At 40.4% G+C, this 22163-nt stretch overlaps 1 protein-coding gene across 1 annotated transcript in view; it reads left to right on the forward strand.

The window, feature by feature from the left end:
• The window catches only part of LOC126458111 (mucin-17), a 211722-nt gene that overhangs the window by 12825 nt on the left and 176734 nt on the right, over positions 1 to 22163 (forward strand). The window contains exons 2-4 of the mRNA XM_050094940.1: positions 7207 to 7353; positions 13215 to 13324; positions 13528 to 13730. Coding sequence (XP_049950897.1) covers positions 7240 to 7353; positions 13215 to 13324; positions 13528 to 13730 — 427 coding nt within the window. The 5' untranslated portion in view covers positions 7207 to 7239. The remainder of the gene's footprint in view (positions 1 to 7206; positions 7354 to 13214; positions 13325 to 13527; positions 13731 to 22163) is intronic.

Genomic DNA, 22163 nt, shown 5'->3' on the forward strand with positions numbered 1-22163 from the left:
TTGCTAACATCTGTTTTTACTAAGACAGAATTTGAAATTTTTGTAAAAGATATTGTTTGATATCACCACCATATTTTAGAATGCAGAATGTTGACAAAATCAATTTTTCTTTTCTTTCTTTTCTCTTTTTTCTCCAGAGACCAGGACAGAATACATCACCGCATTGCTAGTGTGCTCTCCATTTATTGCCACTTCAGTTCAAGGCCAAAAGCTGAGGTGATTGTTCATGTGGGCCAATATTGTTTGTGGTTCACATTCGTTCACATTTCTTCTTTCTGACAGAAATAATACAGTTTTCTGATCGTACCCCTGTAATTGCAGAAACCATTAAAACACTGATCCCAAAATACCAAGTTTGTAAAGTGACAAAAAGATCATAAGGATTGAGTTTGAGAAATTTGAAAAATTAATTTTGTGTAGATGTTAACTAGAAGTTACGGTATACCCCTAAACAAAGAAAACCTAAAATTGTATAATTAGTGTTCTCAACTATAATTAGTGTTCTCAACTTGGATATAGGCTATTATTCCAAATTGCTGAGTGATGTATTTTTCTTAAAAATCCAATCTCTAATGTTAAAGTTATTCTCCTCCCTACATGTTTTCCTCACATCATTCATTTTCATATACATTAAATGGATGCCCTTCACTGTTCTTAACATTGCCTATTTGCTTTTACTTCTGTCTCGTTCAAAACTAATCATTCTCATGTTAGATATTCACTTACAGTGTGTACCAACACTATGCACTGCAATATTCTTATAACAGAGCCTACTTTTTCCTCTATGGTTTGTCCACTTGTCTTCTTATTGGAAAGAAACTTCTCCACTAGTTTCAGGTTAATTGACAAGATCTTCATGAACTGGACTCGGGACAAAGACACCCTCTCCTTGTTCTTTCACAGCTTCAACACATTTTCTCCCGTCTGCTTCACCTAATCCTCCTCAGCCCAACGTGCCACCTTTCTTGACATTGATCTCTTCCTCTCTGATTGCTCCATTCACACCTCTGCCCACATTAAATCCACCAACCACCAACAGTACCTGCATTTCGACTGTAAAGGAGCAGGCCCTTTGTTACCCAATACCACCTAGGAGTGGAACAGCTGAACCACATTCTTCGTCAGGGCTTTGATTGTCTATCATCATGCCTGGAAATGAGGGACATCCTATCCAAGATTCTTCCAACCCCTCCTAAAGTGCTGCTCTGTCACCCACTTAACCTCATGACATCCTAGACCATCCCTATGCCACCAACAATCCACACCCTGTGGAAGGCCAAGTTTGCAAGACCTGCCCAATCCATCCACCCAGCACTTTCTATTCCAGTCCTGTCACAAGTTTATACTACCCCATCTGATGCTGGGCCACCTGTTAAAGCAGCCATGTCGTACACCAGCTTTGCTGCAGTCATTGCACTCCTTTTTATGTTTGTGTGACTGCCAACCAGCTGCCCACCAGGATAAATGGTCACCACCAAATTGTGGCCCAGAACAAAGTACCACAAGCAGCCGAACATAACATGCTCGGTTTCAATGGTTGCTTCACAAGTCAGGGCATCTGAATCCTCCCCTCCAGCTTCTCTGAACTGCACAAGTTATACTTGCAATTCATTCTCTACTCCTGAAATCACCCTGACCTCAAACAAAGGTAACTTACTGATCCCACACCCTCCACCCAAAAGTTTCCACACCCTCTGCCCTATCGTTTTCTCCCAATTCATGTCCTCCACCTTCTTTCTTCTCCACAGTCTGCCAATGCCACCAGGTTTGGCCTTCTCCTTTGCTCTCCTTTTCCACTCCCTGTCCTCCCTTCCACCCCACACAGCCTCTCAATGTTGTGCCAAGCAGCCTTTTATGGCCACCATCTAGTCCTTGCACATTCTATCAGGCAGTGCTGACTCTCTCTTACCACCTGTACCCTACTATTCCTCCACTCTTCCGCACCTCAATCCAGATTGCTGCTTGAGATTGCTGCTTCTGCTCAACACAACACTATTGCATTCTGGCCACAGCAGCCAGAGAGAGCGGTCATGTACACAAGAGATATGCTTGCTTGTTTGAAGGGTCTCTGTGTTTTATTTTCGTTTCTGAGGAAGGCTTTGGCCAAAAGCTACGTGTTAACAGTCTTTTTGTTGTGCCTGTGTGCAACTCAGTTAGTCATCTTTACGGTGAGTAGCAATATATCCTTTCATGATATTGTGGTTATGTCTTTCAAAGGTAAGCCAGGTGCTTCATAACTGCTGCATGGTTATTCTCTGCAATTACTCATTTGTGCAATCCTGAACTGATAAAGGAAAGTGATAAAAAAGTGAGTAGTTGACAGTTTACCCTTTAAGTAACTGCTTGCTGATACGGGTGCATTTTCTAGTTAGAATGCAGTCTGTGTTCCCTTGTGAAATGAGGACTGCCATTCTTCAACCAGTGAGAGGTAATGTGGCGTTGTGGAAATTCAGAGGAGACTGATTGTTGAAGAGATGATACTGTTTCAGGCAGAGCAAGATGATACTGTACCAGAAACAGCCATAAGTCACTTGATAAGTCTGACATCTTCAAACATGAAGTGAATGAGCTGTGTACAAATAGATAGTCGCTGTTTTTCATGTGTCAATGTTGGACCATGTGAGACTTGATTGTGCCCCACAATGACTTGTGTGGCATGGTAAGGTTCAGGCTTTGTGGTGGCCATTTCAATGGAGCTGAACCAGCAGCCTCAAAATTGTTCATCAAGGAACTCTCATACACAAATAGAACAATGTGATGTAGCTGCTGTAATCAGACTATATCCACAATTCCTGTTTCTTTGAGCTGAAGTATTAACCATGTTTGCAAATGCAACATGTCCAAATAAAAATTTCTGGTCATTTATCCTTAAAATATGAGCCCAGCATGTATTACGACGACATCCTGGACCACGATCATAACAAGAGGCAAGTTTATTTCCAACTCTTGTACATAATGAGGATTTTACTTAGACCAGAAAATCATACTACCTTTGTGTGAACTGTGATATATCTCACTTTCTTCGAAAAATGTGCCAACAAAACAAGGCAGACTGTAACTTGCTGCTCTATGTCTTGTTAGGTAAATCATACACAAACATTGGTCATAATCCTTTTATTTTCCTCAAAATGTCCTCCATGAATGACATCCTTTAACATGTTTGTTCTTGCAAATGACAACATCATCTGCTGCACCATGTCGTGTGACAACCGTGGATGATCTTGACCGATGCAAATCGTGGAACTCCGTCGAACTGCCTTCTGGTGACCTCACCCTCCTTGCCCAGCGACTAACTGTATTTTTGTCAACAGCAGATGCTCCATAGACTTTGCACAAGTGTTAGTGAATATTCCCCCACAGTTTCTTTCTCTGCAGTGAGAAAGTCAATGATGACACGTTGGTTGTAACGTAAATCACCTACGTGATCTTTTGAAGATGCAGTGTCTACTTTCTGATTCGGCGTATCGCAAAATTGGTGCTGACCCTACTAAGAGTGTTGAGAGAACGACAAATATCCTCCTGAAGAAAAGTTCTTTGTCACAGGAGACTATCAAGAGTCTTAATTCTTACCTAAATTATATGGCCTCCTTAAGGTCCATAAGGAGGCTGTCCTGTTGAGACCGATTGTTTCTAATATTGGTGCTCCAACATATCATGTAGCTAAACATCTTGCTAGTTTGTTGAGCCCACTAGTAGGAAGGTGTGAACACCACATTAAGAACTCTGCAGATTTCTTACGTCGATTGCAGGGATTGCGTTTGAATGACTCTGATATTTTAATCAGTTTTGATGTGGTTTCTCTTTTCACTCGCGTACCTCTCTCTGATTCATTGCAGCTAATTGAGGTTAGGTTTGGTGTTGAGTTAACAAATTTGTTTTGACATGTGCTGACTTCCACTTACTTTTTATTCAATAGTCAGTACTACGAACAGACTGATGGAGCTGCAATGGGAAGCCAATTGTGGCCAATTTGTTTATGGAGGACTTTGAGGAATGTGCATTAGAGTCAGTGACCTTGAAACCTGTGTGTTTTTTCAGATATTTAGACGATACTTTTGTTGTTTGCCCTCATGGTAGTGAGAATTTAAACCGGTTTTTGGAACATCTGAATTCAATCCACCCAAATATTCAGTTCACTACGGAGGTGGAAAAGAATGGATGCCTTCCCTTCCTTGATGTGTTGCTCAAAAGGAAGACTGATGGTACGTTGGGGCATTCTGTTTATAGGAAGCCTGCCCATACTGACTTGTATCTGCGAGCTGATAGTTGTCACCATCCAGCTCAGCGTGAAGGAGTACTTCGCACCTTGGTTCACAGGGCCCACATTATCTCAGACCATGAAAGTTTGGCAGCTGAGCTATCACATCTCGAAGTCACCTCTCGCCAGAATGGTTATAGTGAGAGGCAGATAAAACGTGCGTTGCGCCATCAGCCTTCTGTCCAACGGGTGAGTGACGATAGCAACAAAGTGGCGCCTGAGTCTACGGCCTTTTTGCCTTACGCAGGAAGCATTTCCAACAGGATTGGCCGTATTTTGTGGAAATATGATGTGAAATGTGTTTTTCGACCACCTTCTAAGATTAAGGCCCTGTTGGCCTCCGTAAAAGATGATCTTGGTTTGCGTAAGGCTGGGGTCTATCGTATTCCTTGCAGTTGTGGCATATCATATATTGGTCAGACAATCTGGACTGTGGAAGACCGGTGTATTGAACATGAGCGTCACACACGCTTACAACAGCCGAGCAAATCCGCTATTGCAGAACATTGCCTTGACACCCGTCATCCAATGGAATACAACAACACGGAGATCTGGCTTGCACGTCCAGCTATTGGGATAGTGTTATTAAGGAAGCTGTTGAAATCAGACTATCAAGCAACCTTATTAACAGAGATGGTGGATTTTGTTTGAATGCTGCTTGGAACCCATCTCTGTCTCTCATCAAAAAACAGAGGGACAGAATTAGTGCTACCTCACCCGTTGATTAATAGTAACTATCGATATTTCGGATGTTGGTTATCTTTGTTTGTGTTGACACTTGTTCTGTGTGTGGTGTCTTCCTTGTTTCTCCTCTGTGAACCGAGGTATTAAATTTGCTAGCACATTTCTTCTTCCTTGCATTTGTGCCTTGAGAATGGCAGCGTGTGCTCCTGTCGAAATATCGGCGGTGTTCGACGACGTCACCCGGCAGCAAACCTGTAAGTTATTTGAACCATCCCAAGAAATTCTAACAAAGTGTCAAGAACTGCTTTAAATGATGACTCTAGGAATATACCACAACCCCCTATATATCACTTATGTAGGGACCGTGAGGACAAGATTAGAATAATTACAGCAGGCACAGAGGCATTCAAACAATCATTCTTCCTGCACTCTATGAGTAATGGAATGGGAAGAAACCCTAATAATTGCTATAATGGGACATACCCTCTGATGTGCACTTCCCAGTGGTTTGCAGAGTGTGGATGTAGATATAGATGTAGATGTAGATGCTCATGTCAAATTTAGGCACATATAAAGGACATGTTAGTGTGATGTTTCTTTGTGTGACTAATTTTTGGTCGTGTCACTTTTTTGCCGTTTTACATGCTTCTGCAATTTTTGAAAGAATATTGTAAGATATTATTGGTATGCATGTTGCTTTCTTTTATTTTGACACACAGAATACACAACACTGGAGACTGTACTTACTAGAATGTTTTTTGAGATTTACCAGGGGACTTTATGAAGTGATGACCTTCATCAACTCTTGACCCTCTTTGATTCTATTCATATGTATACAATTTGAAGCTCCGTCGCTGCTCACAGTTTCCCAAAGTTGTATAAAACACCTCTCAGAAACAATTTAAAAAATCGACTTTGAAGGCGCCTGAGTAGTAGTATTTGTAATTGTAAAAGTGTAATACTATTTGAGCAGTAGTGATACTGCCTATGTCTCAGTCTTGTAATTGAGAAATTGCTGAGTCAGTCTCAATTGTAGCAACTGTTTTTTGTTCTTTTATATGACTTCTGCATACAGGGTGTGTGTCCTGAGAGTCATCAGGTGAATTTTCTCTGGTGTTTCAGCAGATGTTGACAGTTTCATTTTCGTAATGTGTAGATGGAATCTGGCCAGACAGATACTGCTCAACACATATTTAACGTGGCACTCATCTCAATGAAGAACATCTACTTGTTTCCCATTGCGCACAAAATTACTTTTAAAGCAGAATTTTTTGTGACCATTCAATACAGCGATCCAAAATAAGCCTAATGCTGTATTCGGTTTAGTCGTATGTCTTAAGAGGGACAATGAAACACGAAGAATAACAAATACTCCAGCAGTGACTGAGTAGTTCTGCTGCATGTTAGTAGCAGACAGCACAAGGCAGGGCTGCACACGATCTAGGGCAAGTTGGGCAACGACTGCTGCTAGAGTACCAGTTATTCTTATTGTTTCACAGCAACTATTAATAAAAATTGATAAACTGAATAGCACACTAGGCTAATTTGGTAGTACTTTATTGAATGGACATGTAAAATTCCTCTTCAAAAATCATTTCTTTGTAGTTGGAAACAAACCAGTGCATTTTGTTGATGTTGGTAAATTATGATTCATTATTTGTTTATCAATACTTCAGTTTAATAATAAATATAGAAATCAAAAGAGAACGAAAAAAATATTGTCACTAGTGAGAACTGAACCAGTGACTTTGTGATTTCAAGACTAGATCGCAGTGCACTTAGTTGCAGGTGGCTTTGCTACATCGCTTGCAATGTTTTGTACTGAACAGCACTCTTATATCTACAGAGTTGACTTTTCAACTGTTTTTGACAAGTGTGTCATACTGCTTTACAAATTTGATCCTGAGCACTCTTCTTCAAATCTTGTAAGTGTGAAGAAAAAGCGGAAGAGGCAGAGCAGCCCGTATGGCCCCCTTGTTAATCCTCCACAATTTTAGTCACAATACAATAAAAACAATAACACAAACCAAATCTGTAGTTGCTTAGCAAAATAATTTTGAGGTGATCTCACCATGTAATGCCTAAAGTTTTTCAGTATATCCATACCTTGATCTGTTTACTGAACTTCATTCTAGAAATGATAAAAATATACTTAATGAATTATTTTAAAAAGGTAGTTAGAAACACTATTTTTTCAGACGTATTTATTTGCTGCCTTTAAAATGCTACTGTGCCAGTATATCACTTATTTTTTCTTCCCACAGGTGTCTGGCACCATGCATCGACATTAAAGAGCTATGTCGTCAGTAAAGAGTTCATCATCAGCCGGAGACTCGACCTGGCGGGATTCGGACCGGCACGATGGTCGCTCGGGAGAGATAGTGAAGCGAGGATACTTAAAGAAGCTTAAGGTACGGCGCATTGTGACTGTACAGACCTGAAAATTTTCTTCACAGAAGGGAGACAGCCGATCTAATGTGTAACAGGTACAGTTCGCTCCTGTGGCAGGTTTATCCACTGCTGTATTTTTGAAAGCTCATAATTTGAGTTTGTGAATTGTGTATGCTTGGCTAGTAGATGTTGATCTGCATATGAAATAACTTGGAACTGTTCTCAGATTACATGAGGATTCTGTGGTGGGTTGAATAGCCCTGTTGAACTTCTCTAAAAGTGAGTACTGGGCTAAATTTTAAAATTGTCGTTATACATGACGCAAGAAAGGTAGGCAGTGGAAAGATAAAATCTGTAATTTTTTGGGCTTCCTTCCTCTTGATCCTCACCTCTTGCTAGACTTTCTAAGTGACAGATATTGAAAGTTTTTTATGTTTTCTGTGTTATTTTGTCTGCAGTGATTCTCTCTCTCTCTCTCTCTCTCTCTCTCTCTCTCTCTCTCTCTCTCTCTCTCTCTGTCACACACACACACACACCATAAAGTAGATCAAATTTTACAGCATAGATTAAGTGGCTCTCATGTGTAATTAGTAACTGTACTATATTTCTGTGAGGCAACTGCTTCTCATCACCAGAAACTGGTACTACTTTGGAGAGCTGTTGTGGTGAACCAATGAATATCTTGCTAGAAAAATGCAGCCACCTGGGCAGGGGGAATGTCTGTATCTTCATCACAGATGATAAAGTGATGTCTAGAGCCAACTGCTGGGGAGAGACAAATTATGGACCTATCCTAGTGTGGCTGGTGTGAACGCTGATCACTAGCTGCAGTTTGTGGTGCATGTGTCCGCATAATTTTTTTGTGCCCAGCCTGGCTGTCCAACATTATGCCTATGTACCATTTAAGCAGCTATTATGTCAGAAAAGCTTCAGACAGTGCCAACAAGTGTACAGTAAGTAGGCAGAAGAAAGAGAGAATGTTGTTACAGCAGTTAAGACTTTGAAAAGTTATATTAATCACTTTGAAATAAGCCGTATGCACAAATCTGAATTACATTATTTTATTTTTGCTATTGGTAAAATGATTAAATAAGTGAAAGTTCTCTGTCTGAATTGCTGGTAATATTGTTTTTATTTTTTATTTATTTATTTATTTTTTAAACATGGAAGAGGTTTGTGTAATCAAAGAGTTTAGCTTTCCTCAGAAAAGAAAACAGAACACACACACTTTCTTTCACACACTCAAGCACACAACACACTTATGACCTCCGTCTCCGGCAGCTTGGATTGAAATGCAACCATCACATCAAACAAAAGCAACAATTTGAAAGGGGTGGGGGAAGGGGAAGGGATAGCCAGGTATGGATGGGGGATGGGAGGGAGGAGAATGGGAGTGAAGAGCACTTTCTGGTAGATCATGCAGGGACTGGATGAAGGCATGACAAAGAGTGCCACCAGGCGCAGCATCGGGAGGCTGTGGGGGCAGTTAAGGGGGTGGAAAAGGAGAGGAGCAGGGAAGGAGAAATATGGGTGGGTGCATTGGCTGAGGGCAACATACAATGAGGATGGGGGACATAAGGAGGGAGGAAGTGATAGGATAGAGCGGATGGTAACTGTTGTGTGGAGGTTGCAGGAACAATAGATTACCATAGGTTGAGACTGTGATAATTTCGGTAGCAGAGAATGTGTTGCAAGGATAACTCCCATTTGCACACTTCAGACAAGCTGGTGGTGGAAGGGAGGATCCAGTTGGCATGGGTTGTGAAACAGCCATTTAAAGCAAGCATGTTACATTCAGATGTATGTTGTGCCACAGGTTAATCTGCTTTGCTCGTGGCCACTGTTTGGCAGTGACCTTCATCCTTGTCAACAGTTGGTGGATAGTCATACCAATATAAAAAGCAGTACAATGATTGCATCAGAGCTGTTATATTACATGGCTGCTTTCATATGTGACCTGGCCTCTGATGGGATAGGATAAGCCTATGACGAGACTTGGAAGTACTTTGTGGGTGGATAGGGCAGGTCTTGCACCTGAGTCTTCCACAGGATATGATCCACATGGCAGTGGGATGGGATTGGGAATGGCATAGGGATGGACCAGGATGTTGTGGAAGTTGTGTGGGTGATGGAACGCAACATTAGGAGGGATGGGAAGGATCTTGTGTAGGATTTTTCTCATTTCAGGGTATGATGGTATGTAATCATAGCCCTGAGGAGGATGTGGTTCAGTTGTTCTGGTCCAAGGCGTATTGGGTGACGAAGGGAGCACTATTTTGTAACTGGTTCGTGGGGGTGGTTGGAGGATTGAGGATGTGTAGGGACACGAGACAGGAGACCTGGTTGTGGACTGGGTCTGAGGGTAGTGCTTGTCCGGAAGGGTGTGGTGAGACCCTCAGCATACTGGGCAAGGCCAGCTTGTGGGAGGGATTTTTTTGGTGTGGAAGGGATGACAGCCACTGAAACACTGGTACTGTTGGTGGTTGGTGGATCTAATGTGGGCAGAGTTGGTTATGCCGCAAATTTGTTTTTATATCTTCCCTTCAGAGGAGAAGTAGTTGTGAGTTGGGATGAATTTAGTAAGGTATATGACATAGTGGGTTTACAGTGCAAAGGACATTGGGAGAGGTAATGTTCAGTAGTGGCAAGAGCATGGGCTAGATTGATGTTGGTGTATTGGGAAGTGGTGTCAACAGTGATAAGGAGGGATCCAAGAGATAAAGGGATGGGGATGGTGGAGAGTCAGTGAACGGAGTGGTTGGTATCCTGAGAGTCAGTGAACGGAGTGGTTGGTATCCTAGATGTGAGAGGCTAGATTACATGCAATTGGTTGGAGCTGGTGGTCAATAAGGGTTGAAACTCTTTCAGTGGGGGCACAATAAGCAGCTACAATGGGGTGTCCAGGATTGTTGGGTTTGTTTATTTTGGGGAGCGTATAGAGGATGGGTGTGCAGGATGTGAGGGTTGAGGAGTGAAATGGATTCAGGGAAGAGGTTCTGGGAAAAGCCTAAGGTTTCAAGCAGGGATTGGAGATTATGGTGGACTTCTGGCATGGGATCACTCTGGCAGAGTTTGTAGGTGGAGGAGTCAGATAATTGTCAGAGGCCTTTCGCCAGGTTGTTGCTGTTATTCATAACAACAGTGATGGAACCTTTGTTTGCAACCTGTACGATAAGGTCAGGATTTGTTTTGAGATCGTGTATGGCTGCTATTTCTTCTACCGGAAGGTTGGTGTAAGAAGAAACTTGGGGAAGGATAGTGAGGGCAATTTGGAGGTAAGGAGTACCTGGAAGGTGGTTAAGTGGGAGGGGAAGGTGGGGGGGGGGGGGGATAACAGTTTGGATGTCGGTATGAATTGGGAGAGGCAGGGTTCAATGTTGGGATTAGGTTGGCTTTGGTTGGAGGAATTGGTCGCAAAGAAGTATGTCCTTTCCAGGGATCAGAAGAAGGAGAGTAGGTCTCTGGCAAGACCAGCATGGTCTGGTTAAATTTGTGTTTAGGGATAAAGGTGAGGCCTTTGGATGGGACTGAAACTTCTGTGGAGCTGAGAATTTTGATGGAAACGTTAACAACCGTGTTTCAGGAATATTGGTACTGCTATGACTACCAACCAGCTGTCCACTCGGATGAACAGCAACCACCAAAGTGGCCAAGAGCGTAGTAGGCCACCCTGTGATGCTGAACACAATGTACTTGATTTCAATGGCTGCTTCACAATCTGGGTCCTCTGGATCCTTCCCTCCTCTACCAGCTTATCTGAATTGTGCAGATGGGAGTTACACTTACAAAACATTCTCTGCTCCCAAAACTATACTGGCCTCAACCTACGGTAACCTGCTGTCCCTGCACCTTCCACCCAACAGTTTCCACCCCCTCTGTCACATCAGCCCCTCCCTATTCATGCCCCCCAACTTCACCGTGTAGCTCCCTTTGCCAACGCACCCACCTGTCTTTTCCCTTCCCTGTTTCTCCCCTTTTCTGCCCCGTTACCCCTTCCTCCTCCCCACCTCTCTACCCCACAGCATCATGACTCATGCCTCCATCTAGACCCTGCATGCTCCTTCAGACAGTGCTCTTCTCCCTTTCCCCCAATACCCAACTATCCTTTCTGCTTCCCTATCCATTCCATATTGCTGCTTTTGTTCAACATGACTGTTGTATTCCAGTCCACACTGCTGGTGGTGGCAGTCGTGTGTGTGTGTGTGTGTGTGTGTGTGTGTGTGTGTGTGTGTTTGTTTGTTGTTGTTGTCTTTTCTGAAGAAGTCTTTGTTTGAAAACTGAATGTTTAACAGCCTTTTCGTTGTGCCTGTCTGCAACTCAACGTCATCGTTATGGGGAGTTGCAATCTACCCTTTTCCTTATATTGTTAACAAAAGATATGGGATATGCCGAACTGTGATTTTAAAAGTGCAAGAATGAAAAATAAAGATGGATCTTTGACGCATCGAAAGCATGATGAAGCAAATTGTGCGCGTGTAACTACTCGTTTGCTGATTGGATCCACCACTAAAGATCACACCATGTGTATTGGTTGCCAACCTGAAACAGTGAAATTATTTGTTCAGTTACCTTTCATTTGTGTGTGTGTGTGTGTGTGTGTGTGTGTGTGTGTGTGTGTGTGTGTTTTAAGATTGCTTTTAAAAATTTATTTTTTGAAATGTTGTGGGTTCAGATTGACAATTTGTAGCAAGTAGAATGTGTAGCTTCCAATAAAGGTACTACAACAATGTGGCATCCACTGAGGTTGAGGACCGAGTGAGGTGGTGCAGTGGTGAGACACTGGACTCGCATTCGGGAGGCCGACGGTTCAATCCCGCGTCCGGTCATCCTGATTTAGGTTTTCCGTGATTTCCCTAAATCACTCCAGGCAAATGCCGGGATGGTTCCTCTGAAAGGGCATGGCCGACTTCCTTCCCCATCCTTCCCTAATCCAATGAGACCGATGACCTCGCTGTCTGGTCTCCTTCCCCAAACAACCCAACCCCAAGGGGGGTTGAGTTTCCTGTGCAAAGTAAAGAGCGTCATATAGTTCGGCAGCTTGCACTCACAACAGTGTAATACTCAAAAGAAATTCCACATCCCCACTTATGAGAGAGAAATTTTGTGAAAAGATGGGATTTGAAAGAAGAGATGTGTAGCAATATTGAGAGAAATCCTCAGCCATCCACTGAAATATGAAGGGAGCCATGTTTAAAAAACCTCGAAAAGTGTCACAAGGTTGGATAACTCTACAGTAATTTCTTCAGCAAACAAAAGTTCTTCTCTCCAAATGATTTTTTGAGGTTAAGAAATAGAAAAAATCTTGAGGCAGTATGTGGGAGCTGAATAGAGGTGGGGAGTGTTTTAAAAACCATGTTCATACACATTTGCCACTATAAAGATTAGTGTGTGCGTAGGTCATTGTTCTGATGGAAGCGCATTTTTTGCGTACTAATTTTGATTGCTTCAGTTTGCCATTCAAACAGTTCGATGGTGTTGCATAATAAGCATGAGTCATTTTATCTTTTTTCAGGTAACCAATTGTGATGTTATTCTGTGATTCTCACCCTCCTCTCCCCAAATGGCATCCCATTTTATGAACTGTAATTATTGGTCAGTTTGGTATTTTAGCACTTCGTAATGTGTGGAAACATGTAGCCATTATGTACATGTATAAATACAGAATAGCAAAAGGTGAAACCAAAAACAATTGGTAATGTTTGTGTAAAGATTAAACCTGTATATCTTCCATCACGTTATGTTTATGTTAACACAGAACTTTTACATTGTAATCAGCAGTACTTCTTTCCATCTGTTTTCATTATTGTCACATTTTTTTCTATAGTCTTTTCTGTCTATGAGTTAGTTTGATAGGATTTTATAATTTTTCCTTCCTTTACAGACAATGCGCAAGAAATACTTTGTTTTGCGTGGCGAGTCAGTCGAGTCTTCAGCACGTCTGGAGTATTATGATAGTGAAAAAAAATGGCGGTCGCATCATCCTCCCAAAAGGTGAGCCTATCTTCTTGTCCCATATGCCTATGTGTAATAGTTTCTCCCACTCATAAGATTAAATCATTTTGTAGGATATGTTGTTTTTCTATGTGTAACAGTCATAATGGTTGTTACTAACTATGATTTGGTTGTGCATGTAGATTTCTGAGAAGTTCCTTCATAGTATTACAATGAGTGTCAGAAAAACAATTATATTTCAGGAGCATTCTGCTGAAAACTTGTTTTAATATCAATCGTCGACAAGACACAAAGCACAAGTATGTGATAGCACTGTATACGAAAGATGACTGCTTCTGTGTAGTTTTGGAATCCGAGGAAGAGCTGGAAGAATGGTTAAAATCATTGTTGTCACTTCAGCAGGGTGAAGATATTCCTGAAGGAGAACAGCCAAAACCTACTTATGGTGAGTGCAGAAGACAGTTTTTTTGCTTTATCAAGCTGAATAAAGGCATCGTCTAAACTTTTCTATGTATTACAGTGTATAGCCATATGGATCCAGCTTGTACTAGCATATCTTTTTAATGTCAGCTACTCAGTTTTTCATTAGGCTGTTGCCTCTCACTTTCCTTATCTTTAGGAAATCAGCAATAGATTTTGGGCCCATTTACCATTCATTCATCTGATGACATATACTGCTCACCTGAATTTTATTTTCACTACAGTCATTATTATGTCTCCCATCCCAGGTTGTCCCCTACTCATTTCTACCCATTTTTTGTTTTGTTTTTCTGAATCTCCTAGTAATTTCCAAACACACTACTCTCCATTACCTCTGACCAGTGTAATGAAGTACTGTAAGGTTAAGCTACCAGTAGGATATAAATAGCAGCTACGTAGTATAAGTGAGGAGACAGCAGTGTTTCTTATAATTAACCTGATAAACTTATCTGGCATAAGAATGAATAACATTAAGCATAATGGTAGTTTATTTTTAATAAAATGTACAGATTAAGTTTCTGTTGTTTACTTGTCTACGTTAACTTGTATCTTGATCGTTTTGATCCCTGAAGGTTTTTCTTCTTGAAGGGATCTACTGAACACAGTGAATGAATGAATGAATGAATCAATCAACTCTTAATTTTTGAATATTTTTCCATTTAAAGTCATGTTTTGCAGCCAGAGGACTGATAAACAACATATGAAGTTAAACTTAAGCTGCTAAAATTTAACAGACCCTCTGATCTAGTTTTTAATGTTTGCATCAGCTAGGTCCAGCCAAACAAAGTGTAGCGCAAATATTGTTGGAACTCGGTGATTCTGTTTATGACATGAATTAAGGCATCTGTCTCTAATGAACTCGAAGGAACTGCAGTGATATAAATACGGAGAAAAAACTTTCTCCGGAAGAGGAAGAATAAAACGAGACTCGCCGCCTTCCATACTTGGGACTGCTCTCGGCCAAAATTGCAAGGTTACATGAAAAAGCCAACATAAAAACCATCTTCCGACCAATGCCAAAGACGAAGTGTGGCCTGGCTCTGCAAAAGACCCACTAAAATGAATGTCCCATGAACATACAGCGTTGCTTGCAATGTGGCCAACAGTACGTTGGGCAATCACAACATTGTATTTCTAAACACTGCGAGGAGCGCTTGAGGCATTTGCGACTGGTACAGACAGAAAAATCAGCAATAGCAGAGCATAGCCTCAAGGAAGACCACACCTTTGACTTCCAGAACATCAAGGTATCTGCCGAACAGTCGGCTATTGTGACAGCATCATAAAGGCATCCATTGAAATACGGATTCACAATGATCTTGTCGACAGAGATAAAGGATACCAACTAAGTGTGGCATGGAATCCAGAATTAGTGGCAATATGGCAAGAGTGTGACCAGCATTACCAACTTGCAAGACTCAGCCAGAAGGCTCACACAGAGATTTGAATGGAGCACCCTCTATCCAACCAGCGCAGTTTCAGCACTCTCTCTGCCCACCAGCCAGACAGTACACAGCTGCCCATAGCCAGGAGGAGGTGGAGACACCTCTAGTATAAATATCACACTATCTGCATATCTTGACACATTGCCAGAAGGTGATGAGTATGACACTCAGTGAAATGTCGCCATATTTTACCAGTGCCACCTGGCTGGAGACCTGAGAGCTTTTCACCAACCATAATAATCCTCTAAAAACCTATTAGCAACATAATCATCCATAAAGTGAAAGATATGCACTTATTCAATTACAGTTGTATTAAGGCACACAATGCCTTCCTCAACAATGATATAAGTCTTTGCATGGTTATTACTGACAATGTTTTCTGTTTCACATCCTGAGTAGCCATTGTCTGTTGTAGGTGCATAACCATCGATAATCATCTTTAGCAATTCTGCATTGTCATCTTGGAGGAACTTGAGTAGTGTGAAGATATGCTTGTCCTTTGCATCCATAATCCCAGGACAAGTTTTCTTCATCACCACCATGTCCGTCTTCCGCATTGGCAGTCTGCATCCGCGTTGTTTATTTGGTAGGGACTGAATGTTGCTGCAGGAGTAGACAAGACATAAAATGTCTTCCTGTTGTAGTAAAAAATAACATATTTTCATATTCCAACAGTGTGTTCCCTTTCAGTTTCGTGATAAAGCGGATGCCCAGTCCTCAGTAATGTCCACTTCTTCCACCACTTCATAGGGTGCTGGAATCTTTCTGCAGCTCTGAAGCACTGAAATATATTGGCTCTCATTCTCAATGTTTTCAATCTTTCTTAGCAGTTTTCCATACATGCCAAAGTGACGGTTGCATTGGCTGTATGAATATCCCCCAACTAGAAATATGTGTTGTATAGTTACGTTGTTTTTTTTTTGAAAGCCAAGTTACAAAATTGTACCATACTCGAATTTTTACTTTGCTCCCCACACAAATCAGATAGAAGAATAATGGTGTTAATATTGTTTGTCTCCTGTGGACTTTCATGCTTATGAAGCCATACATAATGGAGCAACCAGATTTGAATATTATATTGCTGAACCTTCGAGAAACCAATAGAACGTACTTGATTGATCATAGTGGCGGTGAACATTAAATACATAGAGCCACAGTAGCTTCTTATAGAGCTGCACAGTAATGCTCAGTTTAGGCATGGGCAGGTTCCGTGTGTAATCAAACTCTTAACACTAAGGTACCTGTGCTGTCAACTTGGCTGACCTCAAATACTTGTCCATGAGTTTATTGTACACTGCAACCTTTAGTTTCTGTTCTTCATATACATCTTTATGAGGATCAGTTGCATTGACATTCATTATAACTTCACATTCCTGGCATAAATCATAAGTATCATTTCTTGGTTTTTGAAACGAATCTGGGCTATTTTCTCTAAAGAATTTGTAATAATTTTTATACTTCATCTTGAGTACTTTACTCGTTTCAGGAGAAAATGAATCTCTGAATGATGTGAATAATTCCCAACACTAAGGTCAGGGTTGCCAGAATATTTACTTTCAGCTTTACTGTGACAATAATGCAATGATGTGGAAGTAAACTGGTCCAGTGAGATCAGACCATGCCTGATATTTCCTTTGGTGTTTTCTGCAGTCTTCACTTTGTTTCCTTCTTTTGTCTTCCACTTTAAGAGCACCATCATTCAGTGCTTTTAAAACTGTTTTCAGACGATGCTTGGTAGCTTGCAAGATTCTCAGGTATATAGGGGGAGCTACGAATCCGACAAGACCTAGGTGCATTAGTTGCTCTAGATTGTGTTTTCTTTTCATTTGACCCTAACATCAATGTATCTTCTGTGTTCTTGCTACGTAAAGCCCAAAATTGTTCATGGTTCTCTTCTTGATCTTTTGGGCATATTTTTAGAAAACATTGCTTTGTGTGACATTTATTACTGACTGCAAATTTCTTAGAACAGACTTTCTTACTAGTTTTTGGTGAAACATAACAGTGTCCTAAATTTCTCTTCTTTTTCAAAACTTTTTTCTTTCATTTCCCATTCTGAATTTTACATTTCCTTCCAATTGGATGGTTCTCAAAATCACACTCCGCAATAGGTGTACCATCACAATCGTTTCCCTTATTTTGCTTACAGTGACTATTTACTTCCTATGCTATGTTGGCAAAAGTAAGTTCCACAGTATGGATACACCATCACTGATAAATTTGTCTCAGCAAAGCACACACATAAAACAGGTTCGAGCAGCATTGAAGCTGTTTGTGTGCTGGCCGCGGCGCTCTGTGGAACAGCAGCTTAGAGCAGCACGGCCATCAAATGTTTCTGGAAGGTGTTGCATCTGTCGGAGAGTAATAATATTTTTTTCAGCACAAAGACTGGTTCTCACAGACACAATTACTGCAGAAAACAGAGAAACGAATTGGACGTTAAGTTGTTTTTCCTGGGAATGCCTCAATTGCTGCACCACTTGCATGCTGTAGAGTTGAACCTTCAGGTGCAACCTGTCCAACACCTTAAGAGCTTATCCATCATGTTAAAAGCTTGTGAATGCCAACAAATTGACTGTGTTGGCTTTTGTTTGATGGTAGCTCTTACTGTTGCAGTGTTATTTGGGGTGCAAATTTTATGTTATCTACCAGTTGGCTTGTTGTTTTTAAGCAGATGCTGTTGTTCGGAATTGATGCCCACTTAAATTTTAAAATTGGCCACTGTTTAGCTGTAATACATGAAACCCCTATAAATAGAACAAATTCTATTTGAGAGTGGGAGCTTCTGCAGTGTTATATGCATGTGAAGGATTGGTTCTCTGTCAAAAGAAAAAGTCCAGTATTCAGGCAGTTGAAATGAATTGCCTGCATAAAGTGGGAGGTTTTACTTTCTTATGCATGCAGAGGAATTAAGATGTAAGGCAACAGCTGTATATTTATATGCTCTACATGATAAAATTCAGCAACACACAGAAAAAGTGTATCATCAGGAGTGCCCCAGGGAAGTGTGATAGGGCTGCTCTCATTCTCTGTATGCATAAATTATCCAGTGAACAGGGTAAACAGCAATTTATGGCTTTTTGTTGATAACTTTGTGGTGTATGGGAAAGTGTCATCATTGAATGACTGTAGCGATAGAAAATGACTTAGACAGAATTTTTAGTTGATGTGATGAATGACAGCTTACTGTAAATGCAGAAAAATGTAATTTAGTGAAGATGAATAGAAAAAATAATCTTGTAATGTTTAAATTAGTAATGCGCTGCATGACACAGTCACATCAATTAAATATCTGGACGTAATGTTGCAGTGCAATATGAAATGGAATGAGCAAGTCAGGTTGGTAGTTGGGAAGGTGAATGCTCAACTTCGTTCTCTCTCTCTCTCTCTTTTTTTTTTGGGAGGGGGGAGGGGGGGGGGGGGTTTAACAGCTCATTTATGAAGGAGAAAGCACATAGAATGCTAGTGTGACCCATACTTGAGTACTGCTCAAGTGTTTGGGATTTGCACCAGGTCAGATTGAAGGAAGATATTGAAGCAGTTCAGATGTGTGCTGCTAGATTTGTTACTGGTCAGTTTGATCACCACAGAAGTACTACAGACATGTTTCATGAACTCAAATGGGAATCCCTGAAGGGAAGATAACACCTTTTTTGTGAGGCACTATTGTAGAAATGTAGAGAACTGGCATTTGAGGCCGACGGCAGATCGATACTACTGCTGCCAGCGTACATGTCGTGTAAGGAACACGAAGACAAAGTGAGAGAAATTAGGGCTCACATGGAGGCTTTTAGACATCATTCCCCTTATTCTGTTTGTGAGTGGAACAGGAAAGCAAATGATTAGTTGTGATATGTGGTACCCTCTACCGTTCACCATGCACTTGAACTGTTATTTGCTTATTCACAGAGAGAAATGGGATAGTTTGATAGAGACCCACTTGTTACAAGGATGAGGGGAGACTCCGCCTCCCATGTATAGTGTTCTTTTTTAGCTGTTAACACATAGTAAAGGCAGTAGAATGTGTGTACCAAGAATCAGAAATCACCACTGTAGGAAATGGAAAATATAATACCAGCACAAATTTGAGAGTAAAACAAAGACACAGTTTGACACTGAGTGTTTTTAATATTTATATTGATGACATGCTGAAGCAATGGTAAGTAAATTAACCTTTTATACTTTTGACTTCAGTGTAAGAAATTATTCTGTGACATTACTCTTTGCTGATGTTCAAATTGTGATTGCTTACTGTGAGAAAACATTCAAAACAGTTGCTAATATTTTCTTCCACAGCAGCTAAGTTATATGATGCTTTAGTATCTTCAAAGAAAACAAAAGTTATGACTTACAGATGCCAGGGGCTAACTCCCAGCAAAATGATTACAAATGATCAGAAAGTAAACTCATTCAACGTCTTAAGAAATATTACCTCACTCATGACAGAAATGGTCTTTCAAATGAAAATAGAAAGATTTAGTCATGTTAACAAACAACCTATAGAACTCTCACAACTAAAGCAATAAGGGAAACTCTGTTTTAAGTTCTACAAAACAATGTCAGTACCAACTGTAATGTATGGAAGTGAGTTGTGGACTGTAACAAAAAGACATGAACAAAAAATACAAGCACTGGAAATGCAATTCCTACGAAGAGTATGTGTGTACACATTATCCAACAGTACGACAAATGCTGACAACACAGAAGAACTGGGAGTGAAAAGCTTAATTGAGCAGATTAAAGAGTACAGGAACAACTGGAAGACCATGTCGCAAGAATGTAAGATGACAGAATACGACAACCAATGGCAAATTATCAACCAGTGGGCAGAAGATCTTTAGGAAGACTGCGGGAAAAGCAGAAAGTTCAATAGTTTCATCCTTTTTTTCCCCTGTGCTCTCTCCCTCTGTCCTCTCTTAAGGTGGGTTCCTTTTGATCTTGTGTCAGAGTGACCTGCCCCAACTTTCTGACCTTCCCAAACACATCCCTCAGTCCTCTCGAGGCCGTTAACCTTCCAGTGGGCATGTTGGAAAATTTAAAGATCCCAGTTCATTTGTTTTGTTTTGTCACAATTTCTTTGCTGGAACATCACATTTTTATTATTAGTGGATCATATATATAAAGTGGAAATTTGTGTTTTATGTTGGATGGAATGAAATTCAACATTATATATTTTGCAACTTTTTCTTTCCACTACTTTTTGTTACAGTAATATTTTTTTTACATGTTGTTTTTATTCTTGTATATTAAATATTTTCAGGGCATATTGTTTTGTTTATGTTTTTGAAGACAATTGATTTTTTATTTCATAGCTTTTGTTGTATTTCTAGTTATCATAATGAAAATGAGAAAAGAAAAACTCAAATACAATGAAATACTTGTTCTAGTTTTACTGTGATTGGATACAGTTATGTCAACACACCACATTTACTTATTTTTAGCACATTCTAAGCACATCACAATCTGGCTGAAATGAGAACTGGAAACAAATTTTCCATAAGACTTATTTATTTTTATCATATTCTAAGCACGTCACAATCTGGCTTTTGCCTAGATTTCTTGCACACAAAGAACACCTTTATATTTTGGTGGTGTGTTGGTGTCCTTTAGTCTCTTAGTTGTATCCAAGAGCAAGGACACAACGTTTGCTCCCTTTTGAAGGCACTTCATATCAAGTAGTCTTCTGTCGATGATGCACAAACTTTCGTCACAACTACAGCAGAAACTGCCACCTCTACTGATTTTAAGACAGCTTTGTGAGTGATCATACAATCATATAATCACTGCAGTGATACCAGCAATGTCAGTCGAATTGTAGAATAGTTCCAAGATTTCTTTGTTACACTTATTAGTGATAAAGAGTTGAGGAAATCTAAAAACAGATGAATTCCCTTCTCTTGAACAATGAGGCTACATCTCCTTAGAAATTTCAATCTTATATTTCCTTAGAGTTCCGACATACGTTCTTTTCACTGCCATCAAGTCCCTCACTAATGGTACTCTCCAGAAAAAATTGTCAGCTACAGTATTATGGCCTTCGTTGAGCCATTCTGTTGATACACCTTTTATGACTTACGAACCCTGATTTAACTCTCTCTGTTGGCCAGTTTTTTCCCCAAGGAAATCTGTTCATTCACTGGAAATGTATGTCTAGAATTGCAAGCCCACCATATTTTTATACCGTATTGAGCAGGCTTGCTTTTCATGTATTGTTGAAATGGTCATTTCTCTCTAAATGCAATAAGCTTTTGATCAGCAGTTATGTCAAAGCTTGGACTCTATATGGAAGAAAGCTGCAAACGAACATTTTTGAAATGTTTCTAAATGCTGCTAATTTATCATGAACTCTACTATCTGCCCATGTTTCCTTATTGTTGAATCCGAGAAAATGTGTGATAGCTTGAAATCTTTTTAGGCATGTTATTGTCCTGAAGATAGACCTCCCATGTTTCTTGGCTCACTCAAGCACTCCCATCCTGATCTGTAAGCTACAGAAGATACAAAGCAACCAACGTAGGCCTCTAATTCTTCCCTGTCTAGTTCCTTCCATGCCTTAGGTATACTATTAGGATATCTCCACTCCACTTGTTGTACCCTCGCCTAGGGTCTCTTTCAGTTTTCCTTGTCATGACAGAAATAATTTTTGGGGTAATTTAGAGCTTTAGGGTTTCTTTTATTGAACTATGGGGTGCTGCTTCAGGACCAGGTTTATTCTGAATTATATTATGAGATGAGATGGAGTTTGGCATTTAGTTGGAGGCACTTTGTATGAAATCATTATATTTTCTCCAGTGAAATAATCCTTCATAGTTTAGCCATCACTATTAAATCATCATAACCATGAATGAAATCATCTTCATTACTTTCTTCTTCCATTGCGTCACTGAATTTCTCCACTTCATTATCTGAGGGCAAGTATTCATCATCATTCATGTCAGATACACTTTCATTAT

This window comes from Schistocerca serialis, chromosome 2 (assembly GCF_023864345.2).
Source record: "Schistocerca serialis cubense isolate TAMUIC-IGC-003099 chromosome 2, iqSchSeri2.2, whole genome shotgun sequence".
NCBI lineage: Eukaryota > Metazoa > Arthropoda > Insecta > Orthoptera > Acrididae > Schistocerca > Schistocerca serialis.